The 19,503-nt window shown below is 37.0% G+C and overlaps 1 protein-coding gene across 1 annotated transcript; it reads right to left on the bottom strand.

Annotated features, from left to right (window-relative positions):
* Nucleotides 1–9,907: 9,907 nt before the first annotated feature.
* Nucleotides 9,908–18,747, bottom strand: LOC146160674 (adhesion G protein-coupled receptor E2-like). The gene is made up of 7 exons (XM_083385712.1): nt 18,626–18,747; nt 17,768–17,959; nt 15,620–16,314; nt 15,181–15,412; nt 14,511–14,745; nt 10,674–10,921; nt 9,908–10,386 (listed from the first exon to the last, which is right to left on the bottom strand). Exons 1-7 carry the CDS (start codon nt 18,651–18,653, stop codon nt 10,190–10,192), a joined length of 1,827 nt encoding a protein of 608 aa, XP_083241838.1. The 5' UTR covers nt 18,654–18,747; the 3' UTR covers nt 9,908–10,189.
* Nucleotides 18,748–19,503: the final 756 nt, after the last annotated feature.

Genomic DNA, 19,503 nt, shown 5'->3' on the forward strand with positions numbered 1-19,503 from the left:
CAGAAAAAATTCAACAGCCGATCTTCCCACTTTATATCTTCATCCATGAAAATAACACAAACCTGACTTAGGCTTACCTCTAACCAAGGACAACTGTCCAATGTGCAAAAACTAAGCGTCGCCCAAACAATCTTTTAATCTGCACGACAACCAAACAGTAGGCTAATGCCAGAAAATCAGTTTTGAAAAACGGCCATGTCTAATCGTCCAATACCCTATTGGGGCCTACTCAATGTTTCTCAGTCCTTTGTCGCCACCCAATATCAGGTCGCTGCTTTTATTGATTTGGTCGCCGACTGCAATACTTCACAAGAGTAGATTTATTGGGGAAAAGTAATGGAAAGACATAGCTTAATAATAAAATCCAAGGTTAATAACGTAGCCATATGGAACTCCAATAGGTATGATATGGTGACAATACCTCTACCTATAGCGGTAGCCTTAGCCTATCTGCCATACCGAAGCTATTTTTTTCTAGCCTTTCCGAAGGTTTGATATTTTTGTTAACTTTAAAACTAACACACCCATCCACATAAAATATAGATATCGTTACGGCGTTAACGTAGCCTATAGGGAAAATGCAGTATTTCAGCATATCGAGTCCATCGCTAAAGCCGATTCTCGGTATTTAAAATCGCTCATTTAAAAGTTTATATTTATAAAAAATAGCAATTTGAAATTCCAGGGATTTATAACTGAATGGGAAAAAATAAAATCACGCAGAATAAATTTTTACTAAATTTGTTTTATTGAATATTTTTTGCGATAGAAGTGCAAGCCACATTTGGTATTAAAAATATAGAACAAAATCAAAAATAAATTAAGAAAACAATATTGCACAAAAATCACACATCACATAAAGGCGGCGCAAAATATTGCAAATACGCGTGTTGACGTTGTTGTACGACAAATTCACTCGTAAATAGGTTTGGTCAGTTCTGACGAAATGCGAGTTGTTAATAGAGCTTGTCCTTGCATTTAAGGAATGAAGAAAATGTAGTATGACGTCACTTGTTGAGGAACTTGTATCGTCGCTGCAAGATGGCCGACCTACTGTGCTTGGGGTCAGCGAGCGGCTTGCCTGTTACGACTTCGACCCTAGCATTTGACTCTTGCCGCTCTGGTCCCTTGGTTTCGCTCGATTCGACAAAACGCGTTTTGCGGATTTTGTCGGGCTTCGTTTCCCGCGGACGCTCAGGTTTTAAATCTGCTCTGCCGACGTCACGCGGTTCGCCTTCGTTCGGGCTTCTTAGACGCAGAATTCGACCGAATCGTCGCGAAACGACTTTAAAGGCCTTCTTTACTTCGCTGTAATTGCCAGCTTGCGGAAGTTCCCGTTTAATTTGGATTTCTTCTGCTTTTGGTTTTGTTGAACGTGCCTTAACGTTAACGTGGTTTGAAGGCATGCTGACACCATTTGTGCGTGGTTGATCCCCTTGGCTTTTGTCGTTGCTGTACGGGTTATCTTGAATGCTGGATCCTTCTACAGCATTTGAGTCAGACAGTTTTCCACTTTGAGTTAAAGTTGTCCGAGAATTGTCCTCCTTTTCGCATATGTCGACAGATTGTCGCATAGTGCTTCGTCTTTGAATCTGCGCAGAGGTATTTTTGTCCTGCTTTGGTGGCCGAGGGGCGTAAAATTCAGTGGAGGTTCCTGTGCGGGAATACACGTTATTTGTAATTGCCTCTTCTTTCCCTAGCTTTTGATTTTGCGGTGACTGGCAGTTATTGAGCATTCTTCCTTTACACACTGATAATGACTTTTGCGCATGGTTTGGCGGCTTAGGCGCTCTTGGTAGAGTTAAGTCGCGTCCTTCTTCAACAAGGCCTGCCGGTCCTTTATGTTCGACCTTCTTTCCACTTTTAGACTTTGAAGCCACAAATGAGCGTCGCATCACAGATGGATATGGCCGTGTTGATTTCCGGTCAAATTTAGGTGGACTTGGACACATTGGAGAATGTTCTGGGAATTCCGAAGGCTTGTCACCCTTTAAATGCGGTTTGATGTTTTGCTTTGATCTTTCGACCAACAATTTTGTACTGTCTTGTGCTTTGTGCGAGCTATCTCCCACCATTATTGAGTTGTTGAAGTTGGATGGAAATGCTCTGGAGTTAGGAACAAGGTTTACTTCATCGAGAATTGCACCAACCATCGCCTGATTCGAAGACCTTGAGGTTTTTGATTTGACAACCGTCGTTGGTTGTGCTGTAGAGGTATAAAAAGGAAAATATATTTATAAGACAAAGTGGGTAATATAATCTGCATGCTAGAGTCAAACAGTAATTGGAGTTTTCTTAATAACCATTTATATTATCTAGGTACAAACGAAATACGAAGTAAATGTTTTGTACCTGCATATGAGTAGATTTCATAGAGAAATTTAACTTTAAAGGAACACCCACCAGCATTGTTTTCTATGATGTGTTTATTGGACCTCATAGGTTGCTTCTTCAACGACGCATAGGCGGCACGAGGGTCACCAATTGTCGGATCTGTGACGTAACAATATTCATCGATTACAATACGTTAATACAGAAGTATCATACCTCGAAATACCGTGAAACGTTAAAAAAAGCCTGCAACTGAGAAAATGCAAAGACACTTACCAACTGAAGTTAAACTTCGTCTCCGAGATTTCAAAACATCTTCTTTTAACTTGTCGTCAGCTTGAGATGGCTTTGAAAAGTCGGCTCGTCCTTTAAAAAAGAAGGTAAGATTTTTATTGCGTTTAAATTAATCCTACTCTGAAGCAAGTTTTAGAAAACTTACTGACAACGTTGGAAGTAATATGGGTTTGTGCCACATTCTTAATCTTCTTTGAGTCAGCTCTTTTCAAATTCTGTGAATAAAACAAAATCTAGTAAAATTTAAAATGAAAACGTTTTAAAAAGAAAAATGAACCTAACAAATTTGCTCGGAGAAAATCACGTTACTCGTTTCAGTACGCATGCATAGTAAATTCACCACAAATTGCCTTTACCCACCTTTCGTGATTCATTAGTTGCAGCTGTAACATTTCTCCTCAAATGGGATCGCGATAAATGCAAGTTGCACTGCAAAAATAAACGGTTTAGCGTGTGTACACAAATAAATTTAACGCTATAATTAATAACATCTAAAGATAATATTCAAAACTCTTTCTGAAATTAAAATACTATTATAAATCTATATGTTCTAAAATGTGGAACCACCATTTTACCTTCGTTTCATTTGAAACATCAGAGTCAGATATACTCAAAAGTTCCAATACGGCACGATATATAAACGGATCAACCGGCTTCATAATTGGCTGTTCTCTTACTTTCTGCTTTGAAAATTTGCAAAGAGGATTTTCTGAAACTGTTAAAACCAGGATGTTAAAAGTTTTTTCCGCTTGAAATTATCTATTTACGATACACGATTTATTGCTTTAACTTTGGTCCATCTGCTTGCCTGTGCATAGTGTAAATATATTTACCTTTTGGAATAGCTTCAACGTGTACATCCACTCGGCTCTGTTTTCCTGCTTTGGTATATTCTGCAACTTTATTCGCTCTCTTTGATTTCTTGCTGCGACGATTTTTATCACCTTTTCGTTTGGAACGGAAATCTTGTTTATCTTTAGCGTTTCGGTCATTTTGTACTTTGGCTGGGGTTTCTGATGCTTTTGTATTTCCAAGAATTGGCTTTTCGTCAATTTTTTCCCCATTCGGTGGAATAATTTTGTTTTTTGATTCATCAGATGTGGGTGAAGGAACATCTGACTTTTCGCTATTTGCTTCACTTTGTGACTTCCCAACTCCAGCTGCAAATAAACACACGTTAGATCTGTTCGCCTTGTGCTGATTTAGGGTACTTAGCTGATCGAAGAGGATTGGTGATAACCACGAGACAACAAAACAGATAAGACAGAACAAATGGGTGACTTGTAGTCGGCTGATTTGACTGAAACCTGCCACTCAACAGATAACGACGTGACGTGACAATATATAACAGAAAGTCAAGCCTTGACAAAACATGTATGAGCTGTTAAATCTTTAACAGTAATAGTATTTATAAAGTAAGTATAACGTTGATGCTGATAAAGTAGCAAATTGTTTGAAAAATGTAGCCTAACATTTTTTAGTACTTACATCAATTTCTTTGTTACTTAACACATTTGTAATAACCTGTGCAGAACAATAATCGAAGATATATGCTAAAAATACCTGTGGGCGAGTATTGCTTTTTATCAACTTGGCAAATGTGTATATTTCGAGTCTCCTTTTGATTACATTTATGGCGTTGTTCTTCCAAATTGGTACTTTTCTTTTGGTCATTTGTAATCTAAAATACAAAAAAGATGTCAAATGAACAAAATACAGGCGTTATCAAGACCCAAAATATCAAGGAATCATTTTTGATTTAGTTAGACCAACAATAACTTGTACCTTCACTGCTTCTTTTGCGCGAGACTTCGCTGAAGAAACATTACAAGAAATAGCCGATTTTTTTAAACTTTCTTCGCCACTCCCATCCTTGGACGAAACATCTTCTCCGTTACTGGTTAGCATTTCATAAAGACAAAAACCAAGCATATTTTGACGAACATTGGCAAACTTGGCTTTCCACTGGTAAGCTTTATCGCGTTTCGGGCATGGCCTTGTAACTCGCTCTATCGGGCGCCAAGACTTTTCGGCGAGTTCAACGGTGTTGCGATTTATCATACAATACTCGAAGTACATTTCCGGCGATTTTCCCTTTTCCAAGAATTCTCGCCATTCTCCAAGCAACGGTGAATTTGTAACGACTCGCTCCACGCAGCGAATGCCGAGGGTCGGCTCTTCAACATCCGGAGACCAAGTCCAGGGATCTTCAAGGACTTTCCTCTTCCGATCGTGCTTCCTCTTATAAGGGTTTGGGATGACGTCTGTTTTACGCAGCTCGTTTTCTTCCAACCTCCAGACTTCGGTGACGCGAACTCCGCCCGTGTCTTGCTTCGGAAGCGCGATTATGATTCCGGCATCACGCAGGTCCTCCGGACTGTTTCCCGCATTGAGGAGGAAGCTTCGACGCTCCTCCAGCAGCATCATACGTTGCCACAGGTAGTGACTCACGTAGGTCGGTTGAAACTTGTAAACTGCAAAAACAAAAAAAAACAGAGTTATGAAAAAAAACTAATTATAGTTCAAATAATATTCAACGTGCTACACGAACCCGAATTGCCAGAAACCCAAGTCATGTTCTTCGTATCCAGCGGCGATTTCTGCAACGCAAAGACGCTGTGTAAGAAAAGCTCCACAGTGGATAAAATCTACTCAAACAAACTTACGTTCAAAAGTGTGTGTTGCGCTAACCACTGATCTTGCACAATTTCGTTAACTGTCGGTCGGTCTTTTGGACTTCTCTTCAATAACCGACTGAGTAACTCTTTACAACCTGTTTGACAATATTGTTAAATGCCAAGAATTGCTATATTTATTTATTTATTTAGTAAATTTACTTACCAAGTGAAAGGCCTTTACGAAAAGGCAGCGGTTGGCCTTCGGAATCTGAAATCTTTTGATAAATGTCTTCTGAAGTTTTTCCGTCAAATGGTAAATATCCGTTTGTCAATAGGAAAAGAATAATTCCTCTAGAAAGAAAATGGTCCATTAACTTTTATAAGCATTCGATAGAAGGTAGATATTTATCTAATTCTAACATTTGTGGTACACAACAACAAATCACTAAAATCGTGGTTATTTTGGTAAGATTAAAATAACCTAACCCCCTTTAACTCCTTGTACAAAAAAAAAACGACATTATACGTACAAGCTCCACACATCAGCTTTAAATGGGTTGTAGGGCGTTTCGTGTCTTTTTGAAACCTCGGGAGCCACATATCCGCGGGTGCCACAATTAGAAATGGCAAGTAATTCTTGTGGAATTTCCAGCTGCTTTGAAGCGGCGACGGAAAACCCAAGGTCACATATTTTCACTTGCCCATCACCCATCACCAGTACGTTGTCTAGCTTCAAATCTCTGCAAATAACACAATTAAACGGTGTAGTTTACGTCGAGGGACATTATATCGTAAAAAGACGAAGGTTACGGAGATACATTATTTTGCTAAGAAAACGAATATACACATTCGTTGTTAAGCAAAGTGCTACCTGTGTGCGATGTTTTTCGTGTGCATTTGTTTTACGCCTTTCGCAATTTCGCTGAAATAATGAGCGGCAAGCCCTTCTTCTAAATGTCTTTTTCCCTGTGGATTTCGGCAAATATGCTCCTTGAAAACCTGCCTTAGGTCGCCTTTGGCCGCATACTCCATCACCAAAAATATTCGCTTACTTGCTACGAATACGTCCAATAGGTTAACCTGAAACGAGTGGGATATTAAAGTTAATATACCAAACACTCTACGTTCACACATATGTTATACGTACAATGTTTGGAAGTCCAAAACACTTGTTGCAGTTTGCTATTTCCGCCGGTAAGCATGTCCATAAAGCTGATATATAATCGGCTCCGACATCCGCATAACAGATCTTGATTGCAACCTGTGGAAAATATGTATATCAGACTTTTTATTACGGTAACTTGTTTTTATAAGTTGTTTTTTTAGTGTAGACGCATAGTTAATAATGATAAATTTTATGTATTTTATTGGTAAAAAAATGAGTTGTTATTTCTCAAATTTTGCAAACGTAACGCGTTTTCAGCTTTTCGGACGTCATATTTTTATATATTTAACTAATATGAACACCAGCATTAAGCAAGTAATTCAAAAACAAGTAAAACATCAGAACAGTTTTAAATATTACGTCATAATGACTTGAATGGATTTTCAGGCAAATGTAAGGCCCAATCACGTGATGGTTACTACAGCAATAAAACTGAATATGCTAAAAAATGGAACATTTGTTTGGAAGTTTCACAACAAAACATGGCCGAAAATATATTTTTAAAGTGATATTAAATTTTTTTCCGCTCTATATGAAGCACATATATATTTTATTTTATTTCTCACATTTATTCTATTTATGAAACTAAAACTGACTGTAAACAGTTAAACAAAAAATGTAAATGACAGTCATTTCCCAACCTTTAGTTGCTTGTTTTCTTTTTTGACCATCATCAGCTTCTCGGATGACCTGATCTTCTTCTTAGTAGGTCGGGCCAAAAATACTCTACCTGTGGCCCCACCTCCCAAGTACTTGTCGTCGACTTTGTACCCTTGATTAGCACAAGCTCTTCTTTCCTTATGAAGAAGGAACTCCTTTACCTGGGAATTCATTATTCTCAAACCAGATGCTGCTGAAATACAGCAGAATCCACAAAATCGCTTTTAATCTGACAATATTCACTTTTGCAACAGCTCTCTGAAACACGTCTGTCTATCTCTCCTCTTAAAATATCTCAAATTTGATCAAAAATTTTGTCAAAAACTTTCCATTGTGATTTTGTGATGTAACAATAGAGTTAGTTGCGTATAAAAGCATGAATTGAATGCAGTAAAAAACCTTAACCAAACCTGAACTGAATCAAATATTTTGAAAGTACCTTCAGAACCTTAACAGAACCCGAAGAACTTAGCGGTTTACAATAAAGCGGTTCATTCCAGCATGACGGCCCACTTGTATAAATTATTTTATTTTTCAGATATTTTCACCAAATATAATTACACAATATAAAATATTATTATTGCGGTACTTTACGTTTATTTGCAGAAAACTAAAATAAGAATATGACAGGGTGCGGAGATATGCTTGAACTTTCTTTTAGCCTAATTGCTGATTTGTAGGCTAAACTATTGCCATGAAGTTTTGGCAACTTAAACGATATAAAAAGGCGTCTTGGGCTTACGCGATTAGATCGTTATAATCGATTAAATTGTTATAGCTTTTGTAGTAAAAGTAACACCAGTCCGATCTAAAACTTTAACCAAATAAACAAACTGTGTGTTGTTCATAAGGTTACATTTAATGACGTTATTCAGATGTATAACTTTGTGACCTCATATTTGACGTGACCTTGTGAGGTGCTCTCAAATCCCCTAGGACAGACCTTTAAGTTCCTCGGGACTTTTGCAAAGCGTTTTAATAATTTGTCCTAAACAATTGTAATTGCGCGTTGGATAAAAGTCGCGATAAAAAATGTTATTAAATATATTTTTGACTAATCTGTAATTTTAAATCGCCGTTTTGTTTTTCCAACATGCCTTCCACTAATAGTGAATTGCCTTAATTAAAATAAGGTTTTCGGTATATTTCCAGCGTTCTAGTGTCAAACGTATTTTATTCATCCAAAAACGGAGAACCAAATTAATGTTCAACTATATTTCGAGTCAAACTTATTTCTAATGACTTCAATATCGACTAAACTATTTTTTTTCAGCCCTTTTCTGGCGACATACTGGTGCACGGTGGATAAGTCGGTGTGGCAGATTCAACTAATTTAATATCATAACCAGTGTTTTATTTATTGTTAATGGCGCATCTATTCGTTTTATTTTTTGGTTCAATATTATTTTTGTTATACCCATATCAACTGTCTTTTTTTATATTAAACAATCTCGACCGTTTAAAAGCAGTTTGATTTTTGTAACCTAAAACTATAGGGCGATTATTTTTTGACTAAAAAAATTGGAAATTTTGACCTATTAGAAATAAATCATATTAACATCATATTGAACTAGTATGTTATCCAAATAAGAAATAGGCTAATTGCAAATCACAAGCGGATAAAAAATGAACTACTGTTCAAAACCATTGGACAAATCAGGAATACACAACTATATAAAGCATAAAGAAGTTCGAGCTGAACCTAGACCTGGGTGGTTAATTCTGCCGGCTCGCATGCACCGTAATATTGCTCTAATGAAGATTTAATACGATTTAAATTTTGTTAAATGTAATTAAAAACTAAATTGTTATGATAAAATGTTAACTGAACGACAATTTCAAAAAGCTGACTACACGTTTTAAATTTCTAAACGATTTATGTACATTTTTAATTGATTTTGACTTAAAAAATTTTTGACAAATTTTAACCTAAAATGTAAATTTTCAAAAATTTATCGCCCGCCTTATAACAAATATGGATGGGAAGTTCCCGTGTTCCCACTGGGAACACACAATTGGACCTACATAGCAAATTTTTTTTGCTACATAGCAAAAAAAAATATATAATACCCATAGTATTAAGACCAACGACCTAATAAAGCCAAATTCGCAGTAAAATAGACAAATCTAAATCGTCCGAATAAGATCTAAACCTGTCCGAATAAATTCTTAAATTCATCGATATAAGGCCTAAATGGCAAAAATAACGCCTGGAACTGTACGGAGACGTTATGGAACGACCGGGGGTCGTCGATTTGACATCAGCCGTGTCGGTGTTTGGGCGCCCTAGTCTGACCGGCGCCGTTGGGGCGCCGCTATTTTGGCACCAGATTGTTTGCCCCTGTTTAAGGTTAGTGGGGGTTATGGTAGGGGTTAGAAATTGAGTTAGGGTTAAAATTATTATGGGAGTTAGCGACGTACTTAGGGGTGGGGTTTGAGGCTAGTTAAAGTGTTGTATAGGCCTAATTCTTGCCATTTAGGTCTTCCGGTGGGTTTAGGACACTTATTTACGACGGGTGTTAGACACTTTGCTCATTAAAAGGATTATTAGCCAATATAGTACATTTGCGTGTTTTACTGCACTGTAAATTTAAATACAACCTTTTAGGTGGTAATTACCACCTAAAACCGTGGTTTTATCTGCGGGGACCAATCTTAGTCTTAAAACACTTAGCTTATTAAAATAATTTTTTGCCAGTCATCCTATACATTTTAAGGTTACGGTACTTGGTTGTAACACTATTTAAGACCAATTAGCGTGTGCTTGTGATTGGACACACGTTTATTTATTTATTAAAGCAGTATTTTATTAAAAAGCAATACCGAAAGACCGCGGTTACGTTACATTTCTTTCACTTTTGATATCTAAGGATACTGATATTTCTTTTATAGAGAAACAAAAAGCTTAAACAATCAGATTATTGTAATGTTTTTTGTTATTACCGAAATGGTGAATTAGATTTAATTTTAAAAGCATAACAATTACTATAAGGCCAATATTTTTTGTATGTTGTTTTATACCAAAGTAAATAAAATGGATTTTTAATTTTGTACATTTCATCAGGTACTATAGCATTACTGCACATTGAAATCAGAACGATTAACCTTTACTTTGTTAAGTTTAAACTCTAGTTCCTGTTATGCTACTGAGGTTAGGTTCTATTTTCGCCTTGTTGACAGTTTCACGATTTTTTCGCCACTTCCTGCGAATTGAACCGTCCAGGACACAGTAGTACATAAATACCACAACGCCCTGTAGACCCTCAGCAACGGTGTGGATATAGACAACTGTAGCTGTAGCCCATCTTGAATTGATACCTGAAAACAAAACTCACTAATTTAAACACGAGTCTCCAAACACCATAAATCTTAAGCAGTTGTTCTACTTTAAGCTAGATACTGCCAAATATTTCACATTCGGTATATTACTGCGCTGAATACGCCATGTCAATACTTCTTGTGAAATAGTTTCGTGACGTCACTCTTTTTTCTAAGGATTTTTTTAATTTTTTTTAAGCTGTGAAAATTAAAATAAAACACTACTAAATTCTATCGTTAACTCTAAGCCAGAATTCTTAGCCCATGTAATCATTTTAAATTCTCACCAGAGGCAAATAATCCCAAGACGAGTGATCCACCCAGCGTTAACAGAAGAAAGAAGTACGAGCCGATCATCTTCTTGGCCTCCTCTCGCTCCCTTCCTGCTTTCTTTCCCCACTTTTCACTCATTCCAAGGGACGCCCTGGCCGCCGTCAAACCGAGTAATGCACATGACGTCAGAATTAATCCGATCGGTGCGACAACGGTCAAATAGAACACCGGACTTTTTGGGTCCAACCAGCAGTTGGCATACCTGATTTTATTGGCAATAAGAATAAAGAAAATGAACCACAAACCAGTACGTGGGATGCATGCAAAAAGCCCACAGTTGTATGTATTCAAAAATTCGAGAGTTGTAATAACAAAATCAAACATGGTTCCTCGGACACAACCATTATTATCCTTGAAATAATAAACAAATTAGGCCAGCTTGCTTTTGTATTTAAAAACAAATTACATGTTTTTAGCCGGGTTTATTCATAATTCTGGACTCTTTGCTTCATGGGATATCTACAGGCTATATAAAACAAAATACTATTGTATTGTAGATTTTAATCATTTTGATGATTACTAATTAAATATAATTGTGTTTTATAATGTTTCCCCTAAACTTAAATTAGGCGGCAAATTTTGCAGTAAGAGCACCCCGTTAGGGATGTTCAGATTTAACTTTTTTTTGAAAAGTTATGGTTTCTGCTTGATTTCCCATTGTTTGTTACATAAAAATCAGTTGCAGAAGTTTTCAAAACAATTGGACAACATTTAGGGGCTCCGCAGGCACCCCAAAGTTACCACACTAAAATGGCTAAAATCTGGTACTTCCCCTAACATGATACTGTACGTTTTTCTTTAAAAACACAGAAACCTTGTAATTTTTATATTAAACAATGGCAGAAAAGCATCACTAATCTATTTTCCTGTTTTATGTAACTTAAAATGTATTCTTAAAGCCCCCAAATCCCTACTTTACCCCATTTTTGGAGCTGTCATTTAATTTATCACATATATACAATAAAATACATTTTATCGAATTGTTTAAAACCTGTTTATGATCGCCTGTGATCTTCAACAGCCTGTAGCAAGCTTGCACGTTGCTGAGGATTGTCGTTTAACATAGCAGCATAATCAGTGTTTAATATTTTTAAGAAACACATGGTCAGCATGATCATGGAACTTGTCTATAATCGCAGCTTTGTTTTAAGACAAACACGGCTCCATCAAAGCAGGTTATGAAGCCTTAGAAACGGCATGCCTCAGGGATCAGTTCTGGCTCCTTTGCTGTTTAATGTTTATACCAGTGATCTGCCCGCCACAGTCTCCAAGCATACGCTGATGACTGGGCGATCTTGCATGCTGAAGGGAATTGGCGCAGTGTTGAGAGAGGACTCTTAGTCCACCTCAATAACAAGGAAGTTAAACATGTGTTGTCCGTCAATACCAATGGAAGAACTTTGGATTTCCACGTCTACATACCTCGATTTGTATTTGGACAGGACACTCACATTCCGACCTTGGCAGGCATCTAGCCCGATGAGCTTCGCCCCAGGGGAGCCACAATACCAAAGGCTACTACCCTCGAGATGCCCCTTTGTACCAGTTGCACTCAAATCACTGCATAAATAAAAGTGAAAAGCTCTGGTGTAGGAGAATGGATGGCCACCAAATGAAACGGGGAGCAAGATTACCCCTTTCCACCACTATTGCCCCACCACCTCCAATAAGCCTTCGGGTTTTTGGCCTGTCTATGCGAGCCTGGAGTCGCCTTAACAGGCTGAGAACAGGGGTCGGGAGTGCCAGGTCTTCCGTGAATAAATGGGGACTATAGCTCCTTCTGCGACTGTGGTTTGGAAGAACAGACTGCAGATCACATAGTCTCACGGTGCCCATATATCGCCAACCAAGTGGGACAAATGGTCTGACACTCTTGGACGATGAGATTATCCGCTGGCATCTCAACTTCTGCCCGGACATTTGAACTGGAATAATAAGATCGTCCATACGAAAGAGGAAGAAGATCAAGCAGGTGCGACACACAGTACAAGGTGGCAGTGTTGTAATGACTTAAGTCATTGACTTGACTTAAGTGCACTTAAGTCACTGTTTTCAAATGACTTGACTTGACTTAAGTCCTTAGACCAAAATGACTTACTTGACTTAAGTCTTTTGGACAAATGACTTGACTTGGACTTAAGTCATTTTTTCAAATAACTTGGAAGTAAATTAAGTGTTTTTCATTTAAATTTATCTCAAGTTTTGCACATTAAACACTCTTATTGCTGTATATTGCGTTTGTGTGTTTTTTCAGTTAAATTGTTGCTTGTAATCGGACGAGTTTACCAATTTTAATAGTTTAAAAATTTACTTTTATGTCAATGACATGACTTGAAATTGACTTGCTCTCATAATGACTTGACTGGGACTTGACTTGGGCAACCGATGACTTGGACTGGGACTTGACTTGTTATTTTTGCAAAAGACTTGACTTGGACTTGAGTTATTTTTCAAATGATTTGACTTGGACTTAAGTTATTTCAATTTGACTTGTTTACAACACTGCAAGGTGGATGGGACAAGTTTTCTATGGTCAAAAATGTTTATGTTGTCTGAACAGATGGGTAATGATGCTATTTTTCTAGACAAACTTGTCACATTTTCCTTGTTTACTAATCATCCACAAATGACCAACGACACAAAGGCAGCAATTGCCCGAAAACTTCTTGCAACTGCAAAACCTGAAGATTTCACCAAGGCATTCAAGTTTTACATCATAAAATCAAAAGTTATACCACTTTAGAGGATTTGATTGGCACAGATTCCTGGTTTATTTTACGCTACTCAATCAGATATGTGATTGGCCGACGCATTCTCCCGATTCATGGTGCTCATAATGGGTGCAACGAGTTAAAGTCTTCATGTACTGTTAAAGTTGTGAATGATGCCACAGAAAGAGGGGTTAAAAGTAAACACTGATTGTGCTGCTATATTAACCGACAATCCACAGTAACAAACAACTTGCTACAAGCTGTTGAAGATCACAGGCGATCATACCCAAATTTTCTAAAAAAAAACCTTGGCTAAAAAATAAAAAAGCTATTCATTGATGTTTCCTTTTTACATTTTTTTAACTATGACATTGTTATACTTTTGCTATATTCCTTCTTTATCCACTGTTGATTAAAATACTTTGCTTTTCATAATATACAATTTGTTAAAATATATTTTATTGTACATATGTGATAAATTAAATGACAGCTCCAAAAATGGGGTAAAGTAGGGATTTGGGGGCTTTAAGATAACTTTTTAAGTTACATAAAACTGCAAAATAGATTACTGATGCTTTTTTGCTATTGTTTAATATAGAAATTACAAGGTTTCTGTGTTTTTTTAAGAAAAACGTACAGTGTCGTGTTAGGGGAAGTCCCAGATTTTGGCAATTTTAGTGTGGTAACTTTGGGGTGTCTGCTGAGGCCCTAAATGTTGTCCAATTGTTTTGAAAACTTACGAAACTCATTTTTATGTGACACATAATGGGAAATCAGGCAGAAACCACAAATTTTCAAAAAAAAGTTAAATCTGAACAACCCTAGGTCACCCCGTGTTGCACTTATTGAATAGAAACGAATGCCACAATCCTCAATGCTCCGTGATTAGGCCTACAACTCGATATACATTATATTGTATTTTAATTAGCTTTACCTTAACTTAGAAGTAGCGGAAAATCTTCATTTAGAGCCCTAAATTAAAATTTCTTATTTAGAAATATTCTGAACGCTCACTTTTATTACCGACATAGGCTTTCAATAAAATTGTATTCTGAGCAAGTAGGTAGAGCGTGCGTGTACCTTGGGAATATTGTGGAATTCGGAAAAGACTTGCACGTCACGTAACGGTAGCTCTTATGCATGTAGCATTGTAGAGGCAGTCCGATCGAAATTGCGCTCACAGCAATCACAACTGCCGCAGACCACGTTGTGACGACATAGGTCTTGGAATGATTTTTCTTATTAGCAGAGTGAAACTTGATCGGGTTCTTTGATATGATGAGAAAGCGAACACCCTCGTCTAGCATCCAAAGCGCTTAACAGAAAATTGAAATATAAATGGTACAAGATTTTAGGTTTTACTGTATTCGTTTAATTCAAAACAACCGAAAGCAACTGTTAAAACAATATATTGATCCAAACCTTACTCATTCAATTACAAACGCATATAAGAAAACATTATGAAAAAGATCTACTTTGTGTAAAATGTGGAACATTTAAGATAAACTTAGACGTTATACCGAGCTGTTTAATGAAACATGCACACACATAGGTGTCTGCAATGGTTTTCGGTGTACAAATTACTAACCCAGCTGTTATAATTTGAGTTTAAACACCTAAGCGACTAAGAGACGCATTCAGTAAATAAATACAAATCTTATAGCAAAATCAAACATTTTCCTGGAAATCAATAACAAAATTCTAAGAAAACGCTTTTTTCTTAAATTAACACACTCTTGGGGGTCAATACCTGATAGCAGCATGGTTAAGTGTTTAACGGCTGCAACCACAACGCAAGCAGCGTCGTTTGTGGAGGCGGGGTGGCTTGCAATGTTAAAGACGTGGAAGATGAGCAGGGATACGGTGAGACTAAGCTGGATAGGAAAGTGGCCATAGGTGTTTCCCCGTTGATAGGAAACCAAGAGTACAACGGTGAAAATCAGAAATAGGATGGCGAATGCCTCGAACACATAGCTTACGACCTAAGACAGACAAAGGCGTATTAAGCAAAAAAATGAAGATTTTCTTATTTACTAGGATTCGCAAATATGCATTAAGTGTTTTTTATCTTTTTTTAATTTTAAAGTATAATTTAAAAAGTATTACTAAGTTCATTGCTAAACAGCTATCCGAAGTAACGTCAATATACATTTATCTGCAAATCGTAAAACTTGCGCGCTATAACTTACCTTGAGGGGATACGAAGTGCTTTTCAGTTTTAAAGAAAGCGCAACAGAAATCACACCAAGTCGCGTACAAAAACAGGTGAGGTTGTCTTTATCAAGTCGATAAGTGCAGCCCTCAGCAGAATATTGGCCAGTACTTTGCTCGATGTACACGCATTCGGGTCTTATTATTTCCCAGTCGTCCGCGTCTGTTTGTTGGCATAACTTCGCCACACTGATCCGTTTGGGTGCAAATTGGCGCGTAAACGTAACGGAACCTTTGGCGAACCCACTTGTTTTTGCGTCGTACCCAAAAACGCCAGTAAACACCATAGTTGGGAGTTCGAGATGTTTGGCCATCGGCGAAGAATGCTTGGAGACTGCGAGCATTTCAGGCCTTGTCACTTCGACCAGTACTTCGAAAAACGTCACTATTATCTCGGAGCATTCACTGACTGAGAACTCTGCTTCCACGAAAGAGTTTCCTACTTCAAGGTTGACTTGAGAATTCCTGCCGCTTCTTCTCGTTACAATGACTTTGCTGCGGTTTCTATCAATCTTAAACTCAGTCGGCGCTGTGCTGTCGAACGCAACGGCCTTCAAGGCATGCTGAACCCATGACGTCTTGTTTACTATTGTTAAGTTTCCTTTATTTAACGCCAATGATTGTAAACTGTGTATTACTTCATTGAGCTTGTGTAGTGATGGGTTTCTCATCCCTGATGAAAAAAGACAGTTTCTGTTGTTTTAATAGGCTATAGCAGGGGTGTCAAACCAGGGGCCCGTGGGATGCATGCGTCGTTCAGAACTATTCTGTGCTAATTAAGCTGTATCAATTTTAGATTTATCCCGAATTTTAACACGCTAATAATCCCATTGATACATTTTTAATATTGCTATGTGCTATTGTGAGTTAACTTACTTTTTGGTCAGTTTGCCTGTTTAAAATTGAGAATATTGGTCTTAATTAACAGGGTGTGTCAAACTTGTGGCCTTCGCAAGCCGCCCTTAATACAGTCAAACATACGACCAGCGTAATATTTCCATTTCAATATCACGTTTGGATGTTTAAAATACTGTCTGAAATGTGTGGATTTGCTGTTTTTTTATTTTCTTGTTTGAAAAAATATACCTCCAAAATAGAAGTCGTTAAATTTTATCGTGGCATTTTTGGCGCTAGAAAACATTTATGTGGGTGACCATACCACTTTTTATGAAAGCTACTAAAATGTTTGAAGGCTTATGTACACTTAAACTAGCACACATACAATAAATTAGGCCTACATATTGATTTTAAAGCAGTTTTTATGACTTAGCTATGTTGGTGCGGCCCGGTGAGCGGTGACGCATTGAAATTATCTCACGCGGCCCTCAGTATGATTTGAGTTTGACACATCTTGGCTACAATATTTGGTCGTTCGCAATTTGCACATATAGGCACCATTTTGAATTTTTGCAACGAAAACTTTACATAAAACGGCTGCAATTAAAAGAAAACACAAATTTTCCTATTTTTAAGTGGTAGCTTATCTTATGTTTTGATAAGGCGAGGTAGCTAATCCTATTATTTTGGTTCATATATGACCTATAAATTAAATTTTTTAAGTTTTAAAGCAGGAAGCTAACTATTAAGCTATGACAATCGCCATTAATGTAAAAGGGTATTACTGTAATGTCAATTTGTCGCCCTTGCTTTTTACGCGATCTCATTTACATGGTGCAACGGACATCGAAAGCCATCGCAGACTCACCGAATCTTTCGATCAATGATCTAGAAAAAAAACAACTAGCCTACAGTAAGGTTCGAACTTACGACCTCCGGTCATACATTGGAGTTCAAACCTCACTGCAGGCTAGTTGTTTTTCTAGCCTGCCTTGCTTGCATCATTGATCGACAGATTCGGTGATCCCGCGATGGCTTTCGGTGTACTATTAATACGTAAGCCGCAATAGTTGGTCAAAACGCATCTGTAGAAGGGCTAGATCACAGTTATCGAACACATGTCATTGAATACAAACTTTGCTAACCCCACTAACCCTGAGGTACCTGAAACCCAAAAAAGATAACAAAAAAATATATAGTATGTTTCTTAAAAACATCAAAGAGACTAAAGCATCAACTAGATAAAACCATGCAAATTGAACACCGGCTAAATGCAATATTTTTCTCACATGATTTGTAGCAAGACGGTTTAGCTGAGTGATTGCATAGAACGTTGCCCCACGTATGATTGACGGTTGCGATGACACATCGTTTTTCACTTGCCAACGGTTTATGCTTCCAATTCTGTAACCAATCTGTGGAGCCATCCGCCCATTGCCATTGCGTTTTGTTTCTTGCGGGTATAAATTTTGACGTCAAACCTGTTATATAAATCTAATACATTTTACACTTAGTTAAAATAGATCATGATTTCCGCCTGTTAATATAAATATTTAAAAGTAAATAAAAAGCCTAATAGTATTTTATTAAGTTTACGGCCTTTCGTATTGATTTTTTGCTTATCTTTTTAATAAACGTATATTGTCATGTGGTTTTCAGCATGAGACCTATAGAAGTCAAATGATTTTTGGCAACAAAATCAGTTTTAATACTTTTTCTGATTAACAATTCCTTTTAACAAAATACAACTAAATATTTACGGTAAAATAAGTTTGTCTCGGTTTTAGGCTGTTGCGTCTGCTGACTGTGCGTAGGCCTATAATTATTCAAAAAGAGATTATAATTTTATTTAAAAGTAAACTTATTTGCACGAAAGTTGCATTTTTTTTCTTTTTTGGCTGAATAGCTTGGGCATCAAGGTGTGATAGGCCCGTTAAAATATGGTCTTGGTGCTATTTGATAACCTGGACTTTTTATTTGTTTACAATTACTGTTGTAATTAACACAACATGTTAATCTCAGTAGAGTTCCTTTTAAAACTGAACAACCTAAAATGTGTGACTGGGGCTTAATTGAATGCTGTCCAGATTATAATTAAATTTTCTAGGCTGCTAAAATTTAGAATTCATGGTAACTTTATAGATCACCTATTCCATACGAATCCATTGTTGTCATGCATTCAAAGAGCGACGCATCCAAACTGCTTTCAATTTTTGACAAATTTCCATTCCCTAACTTCGCACATAAAGATGCTTGTTTAGAAAAGTTACCTGATTCGAATGGAAGCCAGTAGTACTTCGATGACATTAAATCCAAGCCTAGTTTAGATGTAAACATTTGGTCATTTGGTTTATTTGATTTTTGGCAGTGACTGATAAATTTAACTTTCTTAAAAACATAATATTGAAAAAGATATGCCGATAATGCCAAGGGGTAACACGCTTACCATCAATCAACAGTTGAAATTGAAGTTTTGGGTTCGCCAAGAAATGAAAGCAATCTTGAAAGAGACACGCTCCTAACAACAGTGTTATTATTAATAACGGGTAAAATTTACAAAACAAGAAAATTATATATTTTTTTCAATTACCTTTATTTCCATGCTCTAATTTGGTGCAGTTTTGCAACTTTTGAAAACTTTCATATGTTGAAAGCACCCTTTCTTTTGAATCTTTAGTAAGATTTACAGACTCCAACAAGCACCCAAAGTACTTATCGCATACCAATCCGCCGCATGAATTTACTTCAAAAAAATACTTTCGTTTGTTAAAATGTGACTGCGTTTTAGGAAGTATTTTGTAGCCGCCATTTTGTAGCATGTCAGTCGAAACATGCCGAACTTTATAGGTCAAAAAAATTGGTAAAACTGTTATACTTTCTGGTTTTACTTTATAAATGAAAATGTAACAAACTACCACAAAAGGCTACTACTTTCACGAATTAGGTGACAATAAACTGCCAATACCGGTGGGCGGTGACCTAAAGCTTAAGAGTGCCCTGAAAAGTGAAGAACAATCGTAAACAT

The sequence above is a fragment of the Ascidiella aspersa genome, chromosome 3 (assembly GCF_963924565.1).
Source record: "Ascidiella aspersa chromosome 3, kaAscAspe10.2, whole genome shotgun sequence".
Classification (NCBI taxonomy): domain Eukaryota; kingdom Metazoa; phylum Chordata; class Ascidiacea; order Phlebobranchia; family Ascidiidae; genus Ascidiella; species Ascidiella aspersa.